A 27,103-nucleotide genomic window follows, 5' to 3' on the forward strand; every position below is an offset into this window, starting at 1 on the left:
CATAAGGCTAGTCATCATGACTGCTGACCTCAAGTCTTCAGACCAGTCCAGTAGCCACAGTGGGCGGCTCTCTTCTCTTAACCTGCTCTTCCTCAAACACTGTTCTTCTCTGCAAAAGCTACTTTGTTCTTCGCTTACTTTGTTAGCGGTAATGTATAATGTATTAGCAATAATAATTTGTTTTATTATATATATTTGACACGAAATGAAGACAAGTTGTTGATAATATTCGATGTTAGCTTAAACTTGTTTTATGTAAACACCAAATGCCACAGATGGCGTAACACCTGTAAATAAACACATAAGCTAACATTTACGATGCAAAACTGGACAAGTAAAAAGTTTCCCAGTTTTCATATTATTTTCTGTGTTTGGACAGTTGTTTTCTCCCGGTCTTCTTCCTGTTCTCTCGAAGCTGCATGATCCAGAGAGAGTGAAAATATGTCAGGGGGTGAGTGAGTTCTTCTGTTTTCTACGATCAGTTAAATCATGTGGATGATTCAATGTACAGATAAACTTAACCAAATGTGAGACACAGAGGAAGTATTTCTGAAATTAGTCAGGCTATTATGAAATATTTATAAAATTACATTTAGGCTCCTCATTAACAGTAGAGCAAGCAAGTTGCAGTGGGTCTTATTACTTAAAAGAGCAGTAAGTTGATTGAGAAAATCTATGATCTATGATCAAAATCTTAACTAATATTGTGTTACTATGAATAAAAAAGTTGGCCGCTTAGGTTTTGAGTTAGGCCAATCCATTTTTGTGTGAAATGTTGGAAAAGAGCAAAGCAGCCAATCATCATGCCACTAGGTGGCGATGTCTACAAAGGTCTTAACGCTTGGCGATGTAAAATTGTTGAATTATACTTTACTTAGACTGCAAAAGCATATTAACATGAGTATTAGGAAATAGTAACGCTACTCTGATGATTGTCTAAGTATGTGTAAGCTACAAACTCAAAATGATCTGAAAACAAGCTTGACAACATGCTTGTCCAGCTTTGGTTTCCATTTAAAAAACTCCAGGTCTGGCAGTTCTGTTGTGTATCAGCTACTTTCTGTCTGTCCTCGTTTTTGTTGTGAGGGTCTGAAATCTAAAGTATGCAGAACCTATTCTTTGGTTCTTTCTGTTTCTTTCACTTGGTTTATCTGGACACTTGGGCTGTTTGTGTATGCTTCATTACACATTCTCATGATATCTGGTGTGTCTAATAGCTATTTTTAGAGCAGTGGAAACTACTTTTGTCCTTCGCTCACCTTGCTGCTTAGATGGTGTTTAGTGGCTCTGCAGACTCATGCTGGTTGCACACTTCTGCAAATGCTGCTCAGTGTAGCTTCTCTTCCGTACTTTCACTTCAGGAAACTTGCACCCTGGTTGTTATGGCAACCAAGGAGGCTAGCCCCCAGTGGTGGAGAGACATATCGAGGATTTCCTGTCAGCTTATCACGCTACAGCACACACTCTGACCTGCTGCTTGATGGGAGGAGGGGCCAGCTGTGCGCAGGGGTGCGTGCTGCTGGTCCAAGACGGGATGTTGTGCCCTACCATCCGGCCACACGACACTGTCCCAGGGTGACAGCTGCTCCCCTGTCCCTCTCCGGGACACTACCTAGAGCTCATTTGTTCTCCTCAAGAAGCCAAGACACAGAAGATAAGATGTCATTCTCCACGTCTTCCAGCTCCACTAATGGACAGGAAAAGAACAATGCAAAATCACCATTTCGCAAGAGAGCAAGCCTACAGATGCCCACAAACACTGGTGAGTACAGCGCAGGGTGAAGTGTGGATATTTAGAAAGCACTTAGAAAAAAGTCAGAAGATTTCAATCTAATGTTTACCATTAGCTCTTCTATGACTCTTCGGTTGTTGTGTCACTTATTATTATTGCAGTAAACTCTCAAAATGTCAGTTCTTTTTTATTTTCAAGTATTCTTTCTAAAGCTATGCTGAGATTCACTGTTGAGTTGGTTTGCAAGTTGAAAACCAACTTCCATTTTTGGGTCGAGAGATGTAAATATTTATATAAAAGGCAAGTGTCGAGGGAAGCTTTGCCTTGGTGCCATGGTCTTACTATGTGTCATGGTCTCCTTATCTGGTGAGATTGGCCAACAGACAAAAGTGATACTGTTAACTGTTAATATGAACTCTCTATTGCAGATTACTCTTCTATAATAACTTTTTTGTGATACATAACTAAAGAACGGGTGTATATACTGGTAACGGAACAGTTTCACAAGCATATTTCTGTTTCTTACTTATAAATTGATTGTGTCTATTTTCTCCTAATTGGCTAATTTAAGATGCACTTTTTGACGTAAAAGCCACAGTAGTAACCTTTGAAGTGTTTTCCTTTGAACTGCATGGCCTGAGAGATTACATACACACACATACACTCTGTAAATTTGAGCTAATTAGCAGCTATTATTGATTAACCTCTCAGCTGCCTACTTTGTGGTTGAACTCAAATGTAAATGTTAAGTACTGGTATAAGGACACTCCAGAAGATGCCTGGCAGTATTTCTTTTGGACAGACCACTCTTATTTGCTGAGGAAGCCTTTGCGTGCTGCAGTAATAAATAACTTAGGGCTCTCTCCATCGATGCAGTCATTTTAAGGCTTCTCAATTAGCCGCTTGACTGAGCCCTCTGCACTCCCAGACTATGTGAGCTAGTCTTTTTAGTACTTTCCTGGACCAAACCAGTACAGTGCTGTGAAATGTAACAGCTGGTGTTTGTCAAAGAGAAAACTCCTCTATTCATTTAAAGCTCCTAGGATTGAAAAGATGATCTGATTAAGCCATATTTTTGCTGCTTTCAAACAAAGTAACTGACTAGATTTGATGAATGCAATATTGATTGCTGTCAGTTGTTTATATCTGCGGAAATGCTTTCTGATTTCTAATAGACATGGCATTACATGAAATGGAAACGAATATAGGCCATTCCAAGATGTGCTGATGGGAGTTGGAAGATCAGAGAGATGCATGGAAATATTATTAAATGTGTCTATCCTAGTTTTACATCTCATCTGTTTAATGTATTTTCCTTATTGAGTAGAACACAGAACCATTATATGAAGTTTTAATGTGGATGTTGTTGCTTTAATCTAAGAAAGAATTTTTTGGGAAATTCATCATGACAAAAATAAATACAAAATGTTCCAATTATCCTCTGTGCTGGGTATGGATGTAACAATAAGCAAAATATTGTGGTATCGTATCGTATCATCAAAGGTCTTGCAGTAATAACGTGGGCTGTCATTATATGTGGAATTATAAGTTTCTTTGCTTAAATCCTTTATTTTATTGTAACAGCAATCAAAAAATCCCCAGAGGGAACTACATAGACCATGATCTTTTGTTCCATTTCAGTGCAGACAATATGGAGAAATAACTGTTACAAAGAATTTTTCCATTTTCTTTGGAATATGACAGTAATACTGCATCAAAGGTTTTTCATTGCTTTTTTAATGAAAAAGTAGCATTTCTTCAGTTCTGTTAGCAGTAGCAATGACTATGGAGAAAAGTCCAGTTTTGCAGCTCATCTTGAGTTCTGGTCAGATTGCTGTTGAACACTGCCTTATATTTGTACAGTTGACAGAACTGAATTTCTCCTTTGCTTATGTAACTGTTACATATCCTTCAAGTACCACTGATTTTTACTAGCATTACTAGTGTTAACAATGTGCCCTGCCAAATCTATATATGGTGTGTGGCCTCTGCTCTCTTCTCTGTGTGTTTAGTTTAAGTGGACATGCACATTTTGCCCTATGGACTTTATTTTGCACAACCAGCAAACCTCTGTGCATGCCTCCTGGCCTCCCTCCTCCATACACGGCAGAACAATGTGTGACAGACACCTCTTAAGCCCATCCTCTCTCACAACCAATACAGTAACTCTAGAAGAAGTTAGAAGTTTGAGTAATACTAGGACTTATTTGAATAGTCTACTAGTCAGTGATTATTTTTTTGATTACACGACTAGTCTTTCTTGTACACTGAGATTTAAAAATATGTATTATGTATAATAATATATAATATTTTTGTATATGTTATAAAAATAAAATTAAATAAATACAATGTTAAAATATAATAGTATAAATATTATATATATTTTTATTATTTTAGGACATTTTTTATTATTAATGCTGCTATATTTGTGATAAAAAGTATTTTGGTATATTGTACGTCTAGTCATGATCAGTCCGATAACTTTCTGCATTCCTAGTAATAGTAAGAGGTTTTAAGAATCATTCAGCTATCCGTGGGGTTGTAGTATTTGTTACCATAGCAATTCGGCCTGTTACTAGAGCAATACAAAATTCTAAACAAATTGATAAAACCAATTTATATTATATCATATTTTGATTTAGTATTATACATTAAAATCCATATTTAATTTGAATGTCTCATATCTGGGGTAAGGTGATATTTTTAGAAAAGTTTATTTAAAATCAAAACACATACCATTCCTTTAAGACAAATGCCATTTGCTTCATATTGGAAATGGGATCATTGCATAAGTGCAAGGATGGTTCTTGTAGGGACAGGAGGCTTGCTGTTATTGAGTGTTCTTAGATAACTACAATGTCTTGTTATCTGTCATTGTTATCATTGTTAAGTCATACTACGCCCTGCCATAAACTGTATGTGAACTGCAGGTGTTCCTCCATGATTTTATATTAATTTAAATGGACTGGCATTATGAATGGGCTTGTATTTGGGCTGTGTATTTTAGTTGCCATTTTAATAGCTAAATGGAAACAGTAATCTAAATATTTATATTACTGTATTCACACAAAACAAAAATATATAATTTGCTAATCAATTAATTTGACAATTATTTTATCAGCACGTGGCATGTTTAGAGTCTATAGTCTCCAGACTATAGTCCAGATCATTACCTAAGCTGTTGACAGTTATTTAAAGGTGAACTATGTCACTTTTTGGTGGAGGGTCCTGCCCCCTGCTTGTCTCAATGGAGATTTCATTGCTCCCAGTATGGGATTAAACTTGGCGACCTTACATTTATTGAATTACAAATCGGACCTGCAGCTTGGATGGTTGGCGTTACCTGCTTGTTATCTCCATGGACATAAATAAGTTTAATGTTATACTGTAGAACATTCCAGGGTAACATCTCCACAGAGACAAGCAGGTGGCAGACACTCCAAAATTACATAGTGCATCTTTAAATATATTTAAGGTGCTGACCAGTTTTACTTTATTTCTTTATGACCACTGATCGGTGACACCCATGGAGTCATATATCACTGTAGTCAGTATAGTAAGCCTACTCCCTATGTTACATGTCTGGTTAACACAGGGTTGCGCTTTGCTACAGTCAGATATGAATGATGAGGACAGCACTTTCAGAGGTGTTGGGCCTGTAATCTGTTATCATGGGGGTGTAAGGGGAGTTGGGGGAGGGGGTACATGGGAACCACCACTGTCCCACAGGCAAACAGTTTTAAGTCATGTTTTGAGAATAAAATTTATGAACTCAAATACCACAGTGTTGACCAGCTTTTGTCCCTACTGATAGTCCTGGGAATGTTCCTCTGAGAAACAAACCACAGAGTAAAAGCTATGTCAATAACAGATGTATTTTGGGACCAAACTGGGGAGCTATTTGAATCTTGACTTGCACAAAATTTTTTCTTAATATTTTGCTGAATATTAAAGTAACCTTGTTTTCCTTTTCTGACAATTTTTTAACTCCTTCAGATTTTGCAGTTTAATAATTGTAAGTCTGGTTGTTTATGGTTGCTTTATCTGTTTGCAAGATAGAGGATCTGTTGTCTGCTATTGTGGAAAACAAAACCTTGAGCACACAGTACCAATAAAGAAATAACAAAAAGGTGACCAAAACGTTTACCAAAGAGCAAAAACATGTATTTGTAGTATGACTTCTTTTGTTGAAACATTTGGTAAGAAGAAGTACAGGTTGTCCACTGATCTTGCCTAAAACAGATTGTTGTTAGGGGCGTTTTATCTTCTCTTGACAATTTCACAGTGGTGTTTTACAGAAATGAGTCCAAGGGTCAAGTCTGTCAGTTATGCAGAGACCACCTCTTCAAACACTATTGCCAAAATGCCAAAGTTACCTGTTATATTTTGAAATATTTTGCACATATTTGGGCCCTTTTGGCACAGCACACAATTGTCTGTTGTGAAATCAGTTCTTGCATAGTAGTGAACAGGGTAGTGAAAGATGTGGAGATGAATACAGAGCTTATGCAAGTCTGCAGCGTGCAGCAGTCATGTGACAGGCACAGAGGATGGAAGTCTTTGGTTGCATTATGTACCATGCTGTCTGTTCATTCTTGTGGAAGTTAGCACTCATCACCAGTAAATCACCAAAAAATGATCAATACGGTGTGACTGAAGTATATAGAGCTATATGGAAAAACTGTAGACAAGAAAAATTTAGATATAGAAAAGAAGATGTTTTACTTGTCTCTTTACTCTTGTCTTGTTAAGACATGACCAGGTTATTACAGTATTAAGACACTAAGACAAAACTAGGACTACAAGGACCTAATCTAACCATATTTGCAGTTAAGGCTAATGACCTGTACTACACAGGACGATTATTGTGAGAAGAAAATATCACAATTTTGACATCATGGCCAAACAATAGGGAAATCCTTAATTTTCTTTCATTCACATTGGCCCATAAAACCCTCCTCTACGATATTGCCATATTGATGAAATCAAAGTAGATTGAGATAAATGAGGTTAGGTTACTATAGTAACCTAACCTAACTTGCTTTTAATGTAGTCATGATTATTGGGAAACGTTGTGACCTGAAAAATTTAGATTTTTGATTAACCAAATAATCTTGACATCCCTTTTCTTCCATATTAAACTACACCATGACTACAATTGCAGAACCCTATCAGTGAACCATACACTCAATCAGTTTTTATCAATAAGTTGGCTAGTGCTGACTGTCAGTAGGAGGAGAGCCAGTGGGCGGAGCTCCATTCCCCTGCACAATAGAGAGAGAAGTGTTTTTCCACAAGCCCCACCCAGTTCCTGCCACGTGGTGTGTAGCAACCAGCCCAGTATTTAAATCCGGGAGCTTGACGACTGGCTGGGTCCTACTTCATGCACTGCAAGCCAACCGGTGACATACAGGAAGAGACAGACAGAGGGATAGAAGCAAAGAAGACTATCTGACCGGTTTATTGAGACAAACCTTTAATAAGATCCCAATTTGCTGCTGGCTATTCAGACACTGTGTATACGGGTTTTCTATGCTGTCATCTGGCTTGTTCTGTTGTATCAGCGGGGGAGGGTGCATCGACTGTCCCAGGCCTAGTTACATGTCCCAGCATCTCTCTGGAGCCCATTTGGGACCATTGCGACCATAGTGGGACAGTAACAGCAAGACAGACAGGAAAAGGTACTGTACCCTATGTTGATTAATGATTTGCAGGGCAACGCACTGACAACATCATTACATTTACATTGTGGACTTCAAGTTTTTTCTCACCTGTTTTCTCAAAGACTGTGTAGTTATCATTCACAACATAATATTTGGTTGAATGCAGTGTTGGAAATGTTGCCAACAAGTTGACAGAAACAACATGTACTTAAAGTGTAGACATATTACGGGGCTGTGATTTAAACTGCTATAGGGCTGCACGGTATGAGGAAAAGACATTCGATAACAGTTTTGTAGTACCATAAATATTTTATTGCAGTGTTTTGGCACAGTAAGTTTAGTTGAATAACAGAAAACATGTCCTCATTTACTAGTTAAACTGTGTCAAAGTGAAACCTTTTATAGAGTCTCAATCAAGACCCTCAACCAAGACCTAAATTATGAATAAAATCTGCCTTATTACATTTTGCAGTTCATAAACTGTAAATTTAATTCAGAGAGAGAACTTTGTATTATTTTCTTTGTAAGAGAACATTTTGGGGGCCAGTTTAGTCGCACTAGTGAGTTCAGCCTGATGCAATGAATTGCCCAGAGGATTAATTAAGTGGAAGTCTTGTGAGTTGCTGACCAGAACAATACAGGCCAGTGAGTGGGCTGCCAAATGTTGGGCACTGCACCAGAGCTTACAGAGCTTCTCTTAAAACCTGAAAAGTTAATTAAATGGTTATACATTAGTAAAAAATCTACATGTTTTATTCCACGCTGAAACCGTGTAAGCTTCTGTACTACTGATGATATTTTTAAATGAATCATAACTTTATGTTACATTGCTCTAACTGAACTATTCTCCTAATGCATGTTGGATTGTATTCATATATCAGAGTACCAAAATCTTTGTTTCCAGTGTCACTGAACAAGATTCACAAACCAGGAATATGCTATGAATTTAATGTGAACATACAACATAATAATGGTGATGCATAGTTAAAAAATTTAAATATGATATGTGTGACACAGTATAATAAGATTCTGACTAAACTCTTAAGTGTATATAAGCAATGGGTACAACTTTATTAAGGCTGTTTATAGTAGTTATTATAAAGTGTGAAGTTTAAGAATTCAGGCTGACTTCTTAAGTAAGGGTTTAAGCCTAGGGTTAGGAGTTAGGGGTAGCTAGGTAATTAATTGAGCGATTACTAGTGTATGCAAGTGTGCAGAAGCAGTCAATGCAAGTACATTGTGAGTGTTTTTGAAGTCAGTTATCTTAAAGTTATTTATGACATTTTCACTGAACATTAATTGTAGTCATCATCTCAGTTGGTTGTCTTACATCAGGTCTTCTCACGACTAATAAAATTACCAAAGGATTATTATTGCAGCACCGGTTGTTGCCAAGGAACAGCTCAAGAGTGTCATCACTTCCCCTCTCGGAAATAAAGTGAAAACATATGTCCTCAACCAATACACTGACAACCGACCCCCTCAGCCCACCACTGTTACATAATATAACAGTCTAACAGGCCATTATGGTGGGGTTTACTGCAAAAATAAATATAGATAAATAAAATGAACCACAGAGACCATAGTATCAGTGGGTTTCAGAATGATAAAAATTTTGGATAATTGCCATAGCAAATGACATTTGTGTAATCCCTCAGGTAGGATCTATAGCAAAAGAGAAATAAAATTTTGTCAACTGGACTTTTTCTCCTTTCTTATGGCAACTGACTAGCTTCTCAATTCAGAAGAATCCTCAAAAAATAAACAGGAAGTTGAAACCAATAATAATGTTTTGGAACTGCTATGCCTGAATGTTACAGCTTGAGTCGACATTATTTTAAAATGTAAACGTGTACTATGTCAAATTAAAAATGTGAAAATATTAAGTTTTAACTTTAGTTTATCCCTGGTTTAGTTTTTGTCTGGAATATTTCACCACAATTTTTTTCACCATAAAATTGGTACTCATTTTGTTCAGGATAATAATAAAATAACTTCTTGGTCTATTTCACATATATAGTCGAGCCATTATATCCTAAGCAACTATCACTTGTTTTGTATAGATTTTCAGTAGATTATAGTTATTTATAGATTATAGTTATATATATAGAGATTTTTTTATAGAGTCACTAACATTAAGCATGCTTTCTGCTCGCCATCACACAGCAGACACAATGAATTATTTAATCACAACTGTGGCCCTAAACTAATTACTTGGCAGGCAACATTTGATTACATAGTGGGAGACAATAGGTGTAGCAATTAAACAGAGAGAGAAGGGAGCACAGAGCTTTCTTCTTCAGCAATGGCAACACAATCGCATTATCGCAACTACCAAATTATCTATTATGACACTAATAGCACCCAGATGAGTCCCAGCAGGTTGTCCAATGTTAGAACTGTGATTTGGTCTTGCTCTCATAATGTCATTTCCAATTTAATATGCAAGGTTGTTTATTACTGGAAAGATCTAACATGATTATAGTGCTTTAATTAAAGAAAGATGTGATACAAAACCTCTACCAAAAACCTGGTTTGTTGTCAAAAGTAATATTATATTGCAATTAATGAGGGATGGGACAAGACACAATTTTGGTCTATGAGAACAAGACCAGATGAGATTTTGGTAACAGTTTTAATAAATTAATTGTGGGGTTGAGTTCACATTCACAATTTTGGCATCATCATTTTTTATTTATTTGAGTTTATAGTTTTGTTGTCATTGTATCACTGTCTTTTGGAACTACAGCTTCTCAAGAGGAGTTACTCAGCAAAGTTAACCCTTCTTTTGTTTAAGGCAAACGAAAAAAATGTCACAAGATAATTTTTCTCATGTGCGCACAATCTTGTGGCAATTGTATCTCACAAGATCTTGTGGCATGAGATCTTGTCCCATCCTTACAATTAGTCGCAATACTCTGAAACATTAAGGACCCACTAAAATGAATGCTGCAACTTCTCTAAAACTCCTATTGTGATGTTACTGTCCTATTGTCCTTGGCGTGTTCCAAATGTGTAATATGTATAATCAAAAATCAAATTAAAAGTTGCAATTGCATTTTGACAAGCACTTCCCAAGACTAGTACAGTCATAACTTTAAACTTTGACATTCTATTTCCAGTACTAATTTCAATACTACATGATAGTTTCAATACTATTTTTAGACAATAAGTTTTTCCACACATAATGGAGGTCTAGTTGTGACATAGATCAAGGCCATTCTAGAACTGTACAAAAAAGTCAGATTTTGTCCTATTTTTGTGATTGTTTTTATTATTAAAACTTGTAAGGTGCTAATAGGGCAGGGGCATTTATTTTTCCCTGGTATAACACACAGGAAATTTCTGTAAAATATAGGCCACTGTAATCTATCTTTAGTTTATTTGGTATCCACTTTTGATACTACTTTACTACACAGTCTTATAAGTATTGCTTTTCTATTTGATTGTGAGCAAATGAGCCAATTAATTACATTACTTTGGTAGGTACTCAATGAATGACCTAAATATTGAACATAAACAGCCCTCCTGATGGTCTTTGTCAGAATAAACTGTCGGCTGTTGACCTCAGATCACGGACGAGACAGCAGCTGGACCCATTGATCATTTTGGAGAGGCACATTCAGTACTGATAAGAAACTGCATCTCTATTGCATTTGGGCTTGTCTTATCTACTGTACATTGGGGCTATTGCTGGAAATGGCATGACTGAAATGAATAGGTAGGTCTAGACTAGTGAAAAAGGAGACCAGACCTTGTGGCTGGGGTGCAAAAAAGTAGTAAAAAGGGAAATAAAGGTTATGCAAAAACCACAATGTCATTCACAGCAAGTGGGGCTGCTTAAAATGATCCCAAGGACAACACTACAATGAAGAGCTGCTATTTTTGCGTTGTTATTATGGCCACTCTTTTGTTTGATATGGTTGGATTTGATACTACTGCTGCTTCATGGAACCATTTAAAGTATTATATAAATGTTACATTCTCACTGACGCAGTTGTTTTGTAAGTGTTTGTTTTCGCACAGGTCTGGTCTCCTCTTCTTATGTGATGTCAACAGGATAAATAGTTGGGGGCTTATGGGGGGATGCAGTGGAAAGGACAGAGGATTACAGGAGAGCTATACTGGGGGTGACAGTGTGTTTGTAGGAACCTGTTGTCATCTGTTTACTGGAAATTCCATCCTAGCTCAAGTTTTCATTTTCACTGGTGGTTTTGAAGATAAGAATCTAAAGGTATTGTTTAATATTGATACTGATTAGAGGACTGACTAGAGGAAGATACTTTTCATACATTAAGTCAAAAGTTTGGACACACTCTCATTCAGCGTTTCTTTTCCATATGTATAGCACAGACATTTTATATACGTACAAAAGACATCAAATATATGAAGTAAGATATATGGAATTAAGTAGCAAATGAAAAATAACTTGACAAAGCAAAGGGTGACTAATTTGAGGATTTGGTTATAAAATATTTAAAAAAATATTTAGTTTAGTTATTTAACTTTTTCTTTGCTACATAATATAATCATTTATATTTTGCTTCATATATTTGATGTCTTCTGCATGTATCTAAAATGGTGATGTAGGTGTATCTGGTGCTGTTTAAGCATGAAGTACCAGTCACATGTGTACTGTTATTTACCAACAGTACAGGTAACTTGGCACACAAGATATTGTGATAGTGTTGTCCATTCCAGTCTAGTGCAATCCAGTCTGGCTATGCTTCCATTGTAGGGAGTATTATACATCTGGTGATGTAGGCCAAGAAAACAAGGACTGAGCTGGCAGTGAATGCCCTTGGTACAGCACAGCAGTGCAATTTCTGTAACACTGATGTAAGGCCAAGTTTGCGTGTGTCTACCATGTCTGTAATGGCCTCAAGACATTTGCAAGTTAAAGCAAGTGTTGTCTCTGCACTCTGACAATTTAGACAGTATTCTAATTGTTTTTGATTCAATATTGCACTTGTTTATATTACAGTAATTGAGAGCAACAGTTTATTTGTTGTTGAGGTTCAGTTGCTGTTTGAAGCTGTGACTCGAGCCCTCAGCCTGGTCAGTGCTGCTTTGTCCTATAATTGCATTGTGTTGAAAGAACCTCTATTCACAGGCCTGAAGGTAGATGGCAGATGGTACAGACTAATTGCTGTCTCCCCAAACAATCTAGCAATAATTAGACCTTATATGAATGACCGCCACGCTGCCTAAACCTTGACCATATGAGCTAAATGTACACAGGGTGCTACCTATTCAGCTTCCTGTTATAGGATACATCTTGAGACACACTTTTTTACTATTCCAGAAATATAATATTTTGTTTTAAATCGCTAATTGCTGTGCCAACTCTGCATGTATGTCTGTGGCGGAATGTTCAGCAGTTACTCTGGTGATACAATGAAACATTAAACTCCAAACAAACAAATAAACAAAAAACAAAAACAAAACAACATGAATTTAAACAGAACATTTTCAGGAGCATGTGATCAATATGAGCGTTCATGGACAGGCTGTGACAGTATGGAGAACAAAAATAATCATGATTTGTTCTCCCATATTGATCGATCTCAATTTTTGATTTGATTATCTACATCTGAATAAAGATCAGAGGTCAGGATCACTGAATGAATGAATGCTATTTATTACATAAAAAAAACATATATTTTCTATTTGTATTGTTTACAAGCAAGAGAAGGACTGGTCTTGCTTATGGAAGACCATCCTAACCATCACAAGACAACTCAACAATATAGTTGCAACGTAACGATATCTGTTTACTTTAATCACTACCTTAGAAACAGAAACCTCAAGGTGTCATATAAACCTACTTACAATTTACATTTACATTTTATAAGTATGAATTAATTCATGGTTTAAGGTATCTGAATTTGCAGCTTTAATTTACTTAATTTCATCATTGAACTCATTCCAAGCTCATGCAACTCATACAGTCTTAACGATTTGTTATGGAGTAACACTTATTTCTTAAAGAAAGACTGAATACCTACAAAAAAGACTGAATGCCTACGGGAATGTCCTTATTCAGTTTCACATTCCATATGTGTCCATTTATAGTTTTGGTGTGAGAATCTACAATGTAAAAATCATGGAAATAAGGGCAAAACATAAATGAAAGAATGAGTCCAAACGTTTGACTGTTAGTGTATTTAAGATATAATATGTAACTTTTCTGGTGGAACAAATGCAAAATAGATACATTTAAGGTCATACTATGGTACATTACAAATAAAGCCATTTTCATGGAAAAAAACTGAAAAGTTACATAGTGCATTTTTAAATGGCAGATGGATTTTAACTACAACAGTCATTATCTTGTTCCTTTCTTTAGACCTATTATAGTTTAGTAGTCAAAGGCAACACTGGAATAGTCTACTAAGTATTATTATTTGCAGCTGTCACCTCAGTGTTGACAAGTGTGGCACCCACTGTGATATTTATATCATTTAAAAGCTGAGATGACAAGTAAATTCCCGAACCCAATACTTAATAGTACAACCCAACCCAGCAGGCAAAACATAAAGGATTACATTTAAGACAATATGCTATTCATAGTTATAAATAATATTTTTAACAATGCGCAACTCATTTATTGCAGTCATTGTAGCACAAAGTTTGGATATATCTTTCTCTGAAAAACTGAACTTCCTCTAGAGTGAACTAGGCCCCTGCTCTCCATCTGAAATTAACATCAAATACTATAACGTGAACGCGACCTATGAGAACCTGTTATTCAGACTGTCACTATGTTCCCTAAATGTCAGCTTTGCCCTAGTTCTGTCACTCTCAGGTGTATGTTCAGCTACTGTATGGATGAATTATATATATATATGGTGTAACCTTTTTCAAGTTACAGCGAGTCTTGTGGTTTTAGATGAGCAAATGAATAGTTTCACATTTGCTTCTGTTCCTGTTTGCTAACAGTCTATCTGGAGTTTTAAGGTTTGCAGCTTGTTACCATTGTCTCCAGAGCTTTGGGTAATTGTGGTCATGCAGTGTGAATTTGTGTCGTTTGGCAAATTATTAGTGAGAAATGAGGCAAATTGTTTATGCAGCTGTATTGAGAAAATAAAGATGTTCGAGGAAGGCGCTGTTACATGATGTACAGATAAAGTCTGTTAGGGCATATTAGCAAAAATCTGTCAGTACCAAATAATATGAAAAAGTTTTTTCTTCAGCAATTTCTCATTCAACTTAAAGTTGAAAGTTAATTATCAAAACAGCAATTTATTCCACCAGTTCCACATAATCATAAAAGGGTCAAATAAAATAACCCAGCACATAATTTTTTCCTTAAAGCTACCATCTGTAAGATTATTTGATTTTTTTTTTTTACTAGAAGATGGCAGATGTGAAACCTGTTTTACCCAAGCCTTTGCCTTTGATCTCTAGTCTTCTTCTGTCAAGCCAAAGCTGGCTATCACTATCACACTATCAGACAGAAGAAACATAGGCATCTAGTAGTGTTATGTGAGAATACAACACTCTAATTACAGAACTTGTGAGAAAGTATTATTGATCTGAACAAATTAGAAAATATAAAACTTCAGATTTACAGATCATACTGCTTAGCTTGTTTATTCTGCAGAAATCTGTGCTATTTCTTAGCATTATTTTTCCTTTCTTTTTACTTGTAAGCCACCATTTTGTTTTGTTTGTAAGCAAACCATGAATCTGTACAAATAGACCATGGATTTCTCTGATTGGTTCATTAGTCTGTCAATCATGTTCATGGGAAATTGTGAAAACAGGATACTGTTCCAGAATACACGTCTTTGTAAAGTAGAGTCCTGTTTCCAGTTCTGACCAATGTGCATTTTATTTAACTTATCTGCCAGCAAAGCGAGCCATGATAAATATGTTATGGCCTTGCTGTATTATGCAGTACAGCAGATCTTAAATGTGCACAATGCATAAACACTTCAATCACTCAGTCAAATTGGTGCTTAGTGAATGTTTTTGTCTAAAACTGGTAAACCAAACATGTATTTTTCTGCTATTTTAGTTTGTTGTGCAGCCAATTACCATGTCTGTTTTTTGAAAGTGCAGTCAGCTAGAAGACAGTTATTGCAGAAAGTCCTCATAGTCACAGAAATAGACACTGCCTGTAAACAGCAGATGGTCTATGAGACTATGAGGCTATGCATGAATCCTGCCAGTCACTACAACAGTCTGTTAATGGGTAAATACGGAAACCATTTGTTGTTGCACTGTGTAAAGTAGCCACAATTCAACATAAAAAGTTGTATTTGAATATCCACAGACCCAAGAGTTTGCCTGCTCTATTTAACTTCCTCTGTGTACCACTATACTCTGAGAGACTATATTTGACCTACTTGCAGACTGCAAGTTTTTTTGTCGACAAATGAACTGACCCAGAAAAGAGAATTTATAGTTTTTTCTATTTGGGGTAACGGGTTTCCTTTTGCATTACTTTTGCAGATGGTATGAGAAATGGGAACTATTTTTGCATTAGCTCAATAAAGTGTTTATTGACACTTGTGTGTGTTTTTCTGCAGATTTGTGCAGTGTGTCGGGGCCCAAGCCTCTCAAATCTCAGCGCTCGCTCCCGTCAGACAGACTGCGAAGTACATCCATGGAGGAGAAGTACAAGGAGATTGCTGAGGTAGGCCTGTAGGAGCTCGCATGGATTGTGGTACAGTTTGAATGAATGCAAAATGCCTTTTGTAGAAACTGAATCATGCACATACTAATCATTGAAAACACTGAAAACTCATGTTCACATGTATTTGCCTGGTCAGAGATTTTTGAATAAATGTCTTTTATAATAGTTACCATTATTTGCTCCTCCAAAATAACACTTTTAGTTGCCCTTTCAAAATGAGCCAATATTCCCACTTGTATTATAAAAGCTCCATTTGACTTTTTATTAAATTATCACTGGATTAGAGGAAATGTATGAAGCTTTAGTGCAGCATTAACTTCATTTCACGAGAAAAGGACACTGCACAAAATAAATAAAAGACTACTTTTCTTATGTGGGGGAAATTATACAATTTAATTTGGGAAAAATAATCTGAATTAATATAACTGATACTTTGCAGCTCATGTCATCCCTAGCGGTATGCTGCTAATGTTTGCACAGACCTGTCTGGAGCTCTGTTACTCCATAATCATAAAGAACTGACTTAACTGGAACTACAACAAGTGAGCTGATTTGTGCTGTTAAACAGGTCCCTCTAAAATAACATTAGTCAGTCACTCTCACAATTTTGAAATTTGAAAATCAAGCACCTTAAAGGGACCATGAACATACTCTTGAAAATGTGTTGCTGAAATCCATTTTGTGTATTTGTTTGAGTTTTCACGTGAATTTTTTGGTAGTTTTTGCTAATCTGTGCATTGTGTCAATTTGGATAAAGAGACATATTTTGTAATTTTAGTGTTGATAGTGTTTTAAAAAACTTTATAAAAACTTTTTTCTTATGTGTACATCAGGAGCTCTTCTGTCGCAGCATGGGGGACAGCGAGATGAGGAGCGCTCCATACGAGTTCCCGGAGGACAGCCCCATAGAGCAGTTGGAGGAACGGCGCCACCGTCTGGAGAGGCAGATCAGCCAAGACATCAAGTGAGTCAACACAATACAAGTTAATTAACGTATGCAACAGTGCTTTAAATTTTTGACTAACACTAAGCCAATGAGACTGCAGGCAGCTGGAACCACTTAGGTGAAATGGTGGCTCTTCTTAGGTAATTCCTGACACCCTTCAGATTAAGCCAATACTAACAGATTTTTTGCTGTGATTACTTAATCCCTGATTGCTTTGTCATCATTATATGTTTGTGTGCGTGAATGAAGCTAAATCGGACACACAGTTTATGGTTTGTATGTGCTTAAAATCTTGTCACTTTTCTGGTGCTCTCCTGTCCCCTGGCTTGCCCATTCTATCCTGTGCCCCACATTGCGCCCCAAGGCTTGAACCCGAGATCTTGCTCCGCGCCAAACAGGACTTCATGAAAATCGACAGTGCTGCAGATCTAGAGTGAGTGAGCTATGCTTCACTATCTGGTTTTGCGCTTTTTACATGTTTACTTTGTCACTTCCATTGTGATTTTCATAAAAGCTTGACATTGTATTTATTAGGGCTATTCATCACTATATTAAACTGACCACTTCCACCTCCTGCTGGGGATAGAACGTACATTGCAACAATAGCAATATGATAATTAAAACCACTTTCTATTCTGTTCACACAAATGTACCAAAAGCATTCCAAGTTATGATGATAACACTATCAGTTTATACTTTCACACTATAGGACTATTTGACAGACAAAGTATTCATATTGATCAGTCACGATCATTTAAACTGTACTGTATAGAATAGAAGTGTAAATTTTATACAAATACTAAACAAATATGTACCAAACCTGTCCATTCTCATTAAGGCTAATGAAACAACAGAGTACGGACCAGGTAGATGCAGGCTTCAGTGAGCGCCGGATGCCCATAGAGAGGGAGTTCCAGCGGGTCTCTATCTCCGGAGAAGAAAAGTGTGGGGTAAGTATATTTGAACATGTTAGACTACTCATTCCACTAAAACATAGATAACTAAAAATGTTCCCAGTTTTTCATTGACATCAGTTAAGTTTATAATTGTACTACATAGTTAGACACAGGCAGCAGATGTGACATACTTTTACATCTATTTTAGTTTTAGTATGTTCAACATTCAATAAAATAAAAATCAAAAACAGCCAGCCATCCAGTGAAAACTTAAGTTACACTTTGATCAAAGGGGACACTCTATACTGCGCTGCCCATCTCAAAGATGGTACAGAGACGTTTTATGTTATGAAAAGAAAGAAGCTGATTGGTCAAAGCTGAAGTCTGTTATTCTGTTTAGAGTGACCTTGTTTCACATGCAATCTTAACTTGTCTTATCTATGTAACATGTCGAAACAAAAGTGAACATTTTGCACGTCACGTAATGTGTGACGTAACACATTATGTGACGTGCATTATGTGCATTATGTTACTAAGGCATTCAGTAAATTTATATTAAAACAAAGTACATGAATAACACAAAGAAATTATTATTATTAATTTGAAATTATTATTATTATTATTCAATTATTATAATTATTATTAAATTATTATTATTATAATGTTTCTATCACAGGCATAGAGATAATGCAGTAACTGTTACCTAGTAGCAATGACATTACACAATAGTTGACTTTTGACAAATAAAAATGTATGACGGCACTTTTACTATTTTTTACTATCTACTATTTCTGTATTGATGACATAGATAAAGGGATTTCTTTTTGGAACTCAGGGCTATTTCATGTAATTTTCACTTTTCTCAGTAATTGATGTTAAATTGACATATTTATCACAGGTACAATGCCATAAAATGGAGTAATAATTAAAAGGACATAAAACTTCTGTTCTATTGCTGCAAAATAAAGTATCTGTCTATCTATCTATCTGTTTAAAAACCTGTACTTATTTTACTGACACTTTTTTTTCTTGTGTTGGCAGGTTCCCTTCACAGACCTTGTAGATGCTGCTAAATGTGTTGTAAAGGCATTATTCATTCGGGAGAAATACATGAGTCGATCCATGCAGTCGTTTTGTAAGACCACCGCCCACTCTCTGCAGGACCTGGGCATGACAAACCAGGAGCTAGGAGTCTATGAGGAGATCCCCGAGACCCCTGTGGATGATGGTATGCACAAATAAATAGTAAAAATAATAATAGACCATAGCCTCTGTGTCCTTGTACAAATGCTGTTGAATTGCTAGTGCAATTTGAATGGTCACTAATACCAAATCATTAAGGTTGCAGTTGCAGTTGCCGTAACTTGTGTACTACTCAAAGAATTACTAGTGTTTGATAAACATTCTTCTCTATTAGATGCTCCAGTTCACCCACCAGTCTCGGAGACCCACCCATACGACAACATGGACCCCGATAACATGCCTCCAGATGCGGGTTATGGCTGCGCAATGGTGGATGGAGTGGTTCATGTCTATACCAAAAGAGCCAACATGGACAAGTTTGTGATTTAAACATCTAAATAACTTTTGATGAGGTAAATTAACTTATATTTGACTGTATTTCCTCTAAAATCCAGGAGTTCCGAGTTGGATTTGCCGTATCCAGACTTGAAGGAGTACATTGCAGATATGAATGTAATGATGGCCTTAATAATTAATGGGCCAGTGTAAGAATTCATACTACTACTTTAAGATATAATAGTATCCTACATAGATAAATACACAACAATTACTCAACAATTACCATTAAACCTGAAATAACTGTAAAATCTGTATTTTGTAGGAAATCTTTTTGCTACCGCCGCTTACAGTATTTAAGCTCTAAATTTCAAATGCACATTCTTTTAAATGAGATGAAAGAAATGGCTGCACAGAAGAAGGTTCCTCACAGAGATTTTTACAACATACGAAAGGTAAGAGGCATATCTCCACTATTGGCACTGCAAATGTGCATTTCTGGTTCAGGGTCTAGCTCAAGATTATTGTTTTACCTGAAATTTTCCATTGTATGGCATTAAATGTTTCTGTTTTGCATTTACTAAATTACACATGTTTGTATTGCTCTGAAATACCTTGAAATGCATGCATTATTACTGTGAGTGGGGTCACCTCCCCACAGATCTGACTTGTGACTTTGCATGGTAGCATTAAGGTAAATTTGACGTAATACTGTGGAACATTCTAACGCAATGCAGTGACATCTCTACAACAACATACAAACAGATGGCCTACCCTCCACCAGTAAAGTTGTATAGTGCACCTTTAAATTGTTATTAGTGTTAAAACTCCTTGTGCTGATTTTCAGGTTGACACACACATACACGCCTCATCCTGCATGAACCAGAAGCACCTGCTGCGGTTCATAAAGCGTGCCATGAAGAAGTATCCTGGTGAGATCGTTCACATTGAGCGTGGACGGGGCCAGACCCTGAAGGATGTGTTTGAGAGCATGAATCTGACGGCCTTTGACCTCAGCGTGGACACTCTCGACATGCATGCAGTAAATCCTACAGCCACCAATACACAACATGAGCTCAGGCAGTTCATTAGTTTAACTGCTATGTTTTCTCTACAGGATCGCAACACCTTCCATCGATTTGATAAATTCAATGCCAAGTATAATCCCATTGGAGAATCAATCCTCCGTGAGATCTTCATCAAAACTGACAATTGTATTCAGGGAAAATACTTTGCACACATAGTGAAGGTATGAAGAAGTTATCGGCAACGATGCAACTGTAATTATTCAATTTAGGTGTCTTATTAATCAAAAATACCTTAAAAAAGATGCATGCTTACTGTGAGTGGGCTCACCTTTCCACAGATCTGACCTGTATCATCATGGAGACAAGGATGTGTCAGTTACATAGTGCACTTTTAAAGTATCTAACTAACAACTAATTTTTATTTGTACAGGAAGTGATGGCTGACCTAGAAGAAAGCAAATACCAAAACTCCGAGCTGCGTCTCTCTGTCTATGGGCGCTCCAGGGATGAATGGGACAAACTGGCAGAGTGGGCCGTCAATCACAAAGTGTACTCTGATAATGTGCGCTGGCTCATTCAGGTGCCCAGACTTTAGTAAGTCCCCCCTTAAAATGTTCAAATGACAAGCAATTTATTATTTACTTGTATTTAATAATTAAATAACCTTTTATCCTCAGTGATGTCTACAAAATAAAGAACACTCTAGCCAACTTTCAGGAGATGTTGGAGAATATTTTCCTTCCTCTTTTCGAAGCCACCATAAACCCACGCAGTCACCCTGAGCTGCATTTATTGTTGGACCATGTAAATATCACTTTGCATTATATTCAAGCAGCAGTTTAGCTTCAAAAATGTATGGATACTTTGAGTATATGACTAGAAAGTACAGACTTAGGTGGAACTGCAAAGGTGAGCTGATTTGTGCTGTTAAACAAGTCACTTTTAGTTGAAAATCGAACACCTAAACAGAATATTGAATGCTTTTGAACACTGATTGATCAAAGGTTCCTGAAAATGTGTGGTTTGAATCCATTTTGTACTTTTTCTTGAGTTTACAGAGTAATTTCACTGCAAAAGATCAATTGCAGTGTGTCTTATTGAATCATAGGTGGTGGGCTTTGACAGTGTAGACGATGAATCCAAACCAGAGCATCACATTTTCAACCAGGAGAGTCCACTGCCTGCCAACTGGACTGAAGAAGACAACCCTCCATACTCATACTATCTCTACTACACCTATGCCAACATGACCGTGCTCAACCACCTGCGGAGGTACATACAGTTTTACAGAAAAAAGTCAAACTACAGATCATGCCTTTAAAATGTTAACTTATTTTACTACTACAGGATAAGAGGCCTTCATACATTTGTGCTGCGACCCCATTGTGGAGAGGCGGGGCCCATCCATCACCTGGTGTCAGGATTCATGTTGTCAGAGAATATTTCTCATGGGCTGCTGCTTAGAAAGGTCAGAGCCAAGCTTAGCCAAGTTTCTACATTATTCTTGTTCTCTACTTCTCTGTTACACTCTATTTTGACAGGTCTAATTTGATGCTCTGACAGTATAAAGGTTTCTTATATTTTCTTATTTTATTTATTTGTAAAGGGACAGTACATATTAATGAACATTAAAAATGTAAATATGCAAAGATTATAGCCAACGTGGCTAATTTCCATCTTCAGTCCCTCGGCAGGTTGATGTAAAATCATCTATAGGACGAGGAAAAGTACAGCAACAATCACACAAAAGTATATAACACCAGCACACTCACTATGCACACAATTATTTTCAAACAGTTCATTTGAAGTTCAAAGTCAGAAGTTTAAGAATCAAGAGTTAAACCAACAACCCCTCAAAATAAAAGAAAATATAAATTGTTTAAACATGGTGACATATTTGACCATTGAATAACCACTGTTTTAAAGCTTTAGAAAATGCTGCCAGTGTTGAAAGTTCTCGTATATGAGCAGGCACTGTATTCCATGTTTGAGCTGCTCGATAAGCAAAAGAGAGTTGTCCAAAGGTACTTTTCCTAAACGGCACAGAGCCGTCGCCTCTAGAGCTGCTCTTGTTGTGCGATTTGAATTTCTTTTCACAAACTCCTTTAGAGGAGGTGGAGCAAGATGATTAAAAACTTTGTAAACCAGAATTAAATCTGCATATTTGATTGTGTTATCCCAATTTAGGAATTTGTATTTGTCAAGTATTCTGCAACAGTGATAATTTGTGGGCTTTTTGTCTAATAAGTGATTTTTTATATATTGTTTCAGCTAATTTAAGAGTAGTTTTTTTTGTCAGAGTCCAAGTAGTAATGCAATAATTTAGGTGTGGCAAAATCATTTAATTTAAATACATAAATGCTGAGTTGGTCGTTAGATTATTTCTTATATGGCGAAAATTTGATAAATGATATTTGATTTTATTCACTGTTCTTTTGATGTGTTGTTTGAATGATAGTTGTGGGTCCAGGGTGACTCCCAGATACTTTACTTCATGGACCATTTTCAGTTTTGTTCCAAGCACAAATACATGTGGGTCTGTATCCATGCCAGGTTTTTTTGAGAAAAACATACTAACAGACTTTGATATATTAAGATGTAGTTGTGAATGTTGTAGCCAATTTGCTCCTCTGACATAACATTTGACAGATCGTGTGCAGCTTGCTGTTTGTTTTTAGAATGAACATACAAGACTGCATCATCAGCGTACATTTGACAAATTATATTAGATGGACAAATTTGGGGCAAGTCATTAATATACATGCTAAACAGCAATGGACCCAGTATCGAGCCTTGAGGCACACCAAGATTATTTTGAGATGTTGGAGATTTTACATTATGCACTGAAACGCATTGCTTTCTCAAGGCCAGGTATGATTGTAGCCAGTTTAAGGTTATTTTTGATAGATTGAAATAAGTGAGTTTTTGTAGTAGCGTGTGATGGTTCACAGTGTCGAACGCCTTTGTCAAGTCGATAAACACTGCGCCAACAACACCGCCAGCATCAATACTGGACTTGATGTTTTCGACGAGGTAACATAGAGCAGTCTCTGTGGAATGATATTTGCGGAAGCCAAATTGCATTGGGTTTAAACTGTAGGGGCTTGTATTTAGATGTTCAGTAAGTAGCTCTGCAACCCACTTTTCAGCTACTTTTGAGATTACTGGAAGAATGTTGATTGGCCTAAAGTTATTGATTAAAGTGGGATCCCCCTGTTTGAAGATTGGCGTAATAACTCCAACCTTCCAGGGGCTTGGGAAAGTACCTTCTTGTAAAGACTTATTGATAATATTTGTGAGTGGCATAATAAGTGATTGTTTATAGTTTTTTAAAAAGATGGTGTCCAAGCCGAATGCATCTTTGGCCCTTGAATTCTTGAGACTGCGAATGATCCTGTCCACAGTAGATTCAGATATTTCAGTAAATGTAAGTGTTTAAGGCAGTGGTCTTCTCTTCTTGTAAGGACGGGTACAAAATGTTTGATTTGACACTAGTTTTTAAAAATGGTGTTACTGCTCATTTTTGCTACTTAGCAGGTTATTTTACATATTTTTTTTTACTGTAAAACAATGGTTGACACTAGTTGACATTAAGAAACATATTAAAACATATAGAATATTTTCCTTTGGGATGTGGTAGTGGTTTTCCTGGTTACTGGGGACCCCTGCCCCTTGGAGACCACGCAGTTGATTTATTAAACTGTGTGCATATCATCCATTGAAATGCGCTTGTGTATTTATGCCATGTGACTGAGCAATAATGTTAAGAGCCTGAATTTGTGATTTAGTTATTATGGTCTTTCTTATTTTTGTTCCTCAGGCTCCAGTTCTTCAGTATCTGTACTATCTTGCACAAGTGGGCATTGCCATGTCTCCTCTGAGCAACAACAGCCTGTTCCTTAGTTACCATAGAAACCCTCTTCCAGAGTACCTGTCCCGAGGCCTCATGGTGTCGCTGTCCACAGATGACCCTCTGCAGTTCCACTTCACTAAGGTTAGGCACATGTCTCTAGAGCTGCAGCCCCTGCACTGCACCTGCCCCTCACCTACCCCTCACCTGCTCTTCACCTGCCCCTCACTTAACGCTTACAGAAGTAATGTGTGTGTTCCAGGAGCCACTGATGGAGGAGTACAGCATCGCAGCTCAGGTGTGGAAGCTCAGCTCCTGCGACATGTGTGAACTGTCCCGAAACAGTGTTCTCATGAGTGGATTTTCACACAAGGTTAGCTATTTCTGCTTAATTTGATAATTTGTGAACATGTGCTATGTTATGAATAAATATATAAGCTCCACTCACAAAAGTCCTAAGGGTCTATTTTTATTATATTAATATTTTATTATATTAATATTTTCAGGCAAAGAGTTATTGGCTGGGTCCCAGCTACATGAGAGAGGGTCCTGAGAGCAATGATATCCGGCGGACAAACGTCCCTGACATTCGAGTGGCGTATCGCCACGAGACGCTTTCGGAGGAGCTGCAGCTCATCACTCATGCGGTCCGCACAGACGAACTGGACGCTATAGATGAGGAGGACACTCTCACCATGGGACCACTTTCAGGACAACGCTAACTGTCACAACATCTGCTCTAACTGTCCCGTTATTAACCCAGCATGTCACTGTAGAGAGAGGACAGCACCAGTCACTAGCCTTGTGTTAAGAATGTGTTCAAAAGCACAACAATCACTTCAGGGGGCTGTTGTCCCCTGGTTTGCCCTTGACCAGCTCAGCTAGGCCCCTGTTTAACAAGCGGCCAGGACAGTGCCTGTGTAACTCATAGATTTAGAATGTGTCCTGGCTAAAACCATGAGGTCATAAAAACACCAGTTACACAGTAACCTTGTACTCATGGTTTGATTTTAGGAAAGTACTTTGATCCACCGTCCTGCCAAAGCCATAACAATATACTAAGACTGTTCAGTAGTTATGTATTGTAGATTTATAGAATAAAAAACATTTTTATTTCAAACTAAAATGATGGCCTCTACACAGCCACGCCTAGGTTAGGCGGTTAGGCTTAGTTAGTTTTAATGTTCCAAGTGTAGAACATCTGCTACAGATCTCCCTTTGGCCAGTGAAAACATTCCGTAAATGTAGTTTACTTTAGTTGAGAAGAAGAATCTAATATCAATAGTAACTGTGTTTTGATTCCATTTGGTCCCATGCAGCATACAATACAACACATACACACATATTTATAATGTAATATTTAATTTCACATAAAACAATATGAAAAGCATGTAGATGCTTAAATTCCTGATCATATAGAACTGCCCAGACCAACTGACCACTGTTGATAAGTTCATCACTTAATCCACATTGATCTGCAAATGGTCTATTGTAAGTCTGCACAATAGAAAAGCACAGGGATGGACACTACAAATGTACTTTTTCTCTGTAAGTCTCAAAGATTCAGTAACCTGATTGTTGCATAGCTCTTAAGCATGTAACTTAATTACAACAAATGTTCCACTTCCTCCTCTGCATGCATCATATACAGTACTACACTCTGTACTCGGCACTTGTTTTAAATTCATTTCATAGCTGGGCTTTCTACAGTAACACCGCTCGGTCATATACACTATGTGCATGCATGGAGATGGCCTTTTGTTATTATAACAAAGCTTCTGCCTTGAAGTGCTTTGGTTGCATGCTGCATGAGGAATGGATAAAAGGATTGAATGAGTTCAAACTGTACGTATATGGTGAACACATGCACAGCATCATGCGTCTAGTCAGAGTAACAAACCAGGATTATTAAACATGCCCTGATGTTTCAAATGTCCACAAGTGTTATTACTACACTGTTCCTGCCTCTGGGCCAGTCCAGCTTCAGAAACATACAGTTCTAATGTCCAATGACAGACAGGTGAGACAGGTGAAAAGGTTCAGCTGTTTAGTGTTGCCTCAGCTGTAGCTTTCAGTTTTAAAGGGATGACATAATATAATGTGAGCATGGTGTACCATGTTAAACCATGTTAAAATGTATTTTTTATGATACAGAATTTATATTCACTAAATTCATGTTGCCAAGTAAATTAGTAATGTCTTCTAGACAAGCCTTATTTGTTTGCTTTTTATCTATATCTGTGTCAATCATTGAATGCGATCTCGATTTGGACATGCTGCAGCAGCCTTTTACTCATGCACATCTTCTGAAATGTAGCCTTTATATTTACCTCTTACTAAAAGCCAAAACTCTCTGGGGTAGCTTTTCATTTCTGTCCATAGCAGAGGTTTTGTATTTTTAGATATTTTTGTGGCCAGACTTGTCAGGAAACAGTTTGTTGTATGTTCACCTACTGTAGACCCTACCTCACCAGAACTCAGTTGTAACAGCCTTGTTTCATCTTAACAGTTTTATCCATCAGTTTAACCATTACAATTGCGCATACATCATAATAGGTGAATGGTTGATCAACACCTCTGCATCTAAGTCCATATAACTGTCTTCAGTGTTGGCTCACATTTGACATATTTTGAGTTGAGCCATCTTGTTCTGCCATTTACTTATGTTGTTTACATTATAGTTTTAATGTTTCCTTTATGATTTATCTGAAATGTATTGTCACAGATGCTATTCAACTTAAGTGTACATGTAAACAATAAAGCATGTTTATACAGTTTAATTGTGTTTTTTATTTACAACAGACACGTGACACAGTTTTAAATCAT

At 37.0% G+C, this 27,103-nt stretch overlaps 1 protein-coding gene across 4 annotated transcripts; it reads left to right on the forward strand.

The window, feature by feature from the left end:
• On the forward strand, positions 1–27,057 carry LOC110168697 (AMP deaminase 2-like). 4 transcript variants are annotated; one of them, XM_020934176.2, is made up of 19 exons: positions 1–148; positions 380–451; positions 15,933–16,039; positions 16,873–17,003; positions 17,350–17,418; positions 17,824–17,935; positions 18,923–19,109; positions 19,299–19,440; positions 19,519–19,608; positions 19,725–19,854; positions 20,247–20,441; positions 20,517–20,648; positions 20,858–21,021; positions 21,105–21,231; positions 21,536–21,699; positions 21,775–21,895; positions 24,248–24,421; positions 24,540–24,650; positions 24,784–27,057. In XM_020934176.2, the coding sequence occupies exons 2-19, from the start codon at positions 442–444 to the stop codon at positions 24,997–24,999; spliced, it is 2,382 nt and encodes a 793-aa protein (XP_020789835.1). In that variant the 5' UTR covers positions 1–148; positions 380–441; the 3' UTR covers positions 25,000–27,057. The 4 variants fall into 4 exon arrangements, with proteins under 4 accessions (XP_020789835.1, XP_020789834.2, XP_055016337.1 ...); XM_020934175.2 differs by lacking the exons at positions 1–148; positions 380–451 and adding an exon at positions 1,383–1,762; XM_020934179.2 differs by lacking the exons at positions 1–148; positions 380–451 and adding an exon at positions 7,117–7,413.
• The last annotated feature ends 46 nt before the right edge of the window (positions 27,058–27,103 follow it).

This window comes from Boleophthalmus pectinirostris, unplaced genomic scaffold, assembly GCF_026225935.1.
Source record: "Boleophthalmus pectinirostris isolate CB_2022bp ecotype Guang Dong unplaced genomic scaffold, ASM2622593v1 HiC_scaffold_3, whole genome shotgun sequence".
NCBI classification, from domain to species: domain Eukaryota; kingdom Metazoa; phylum Chordata; class Actinopteri; order Gobiiformes; family Gobiidae; genus Boleophthalmus; species Boleophthalmus pectinirostris.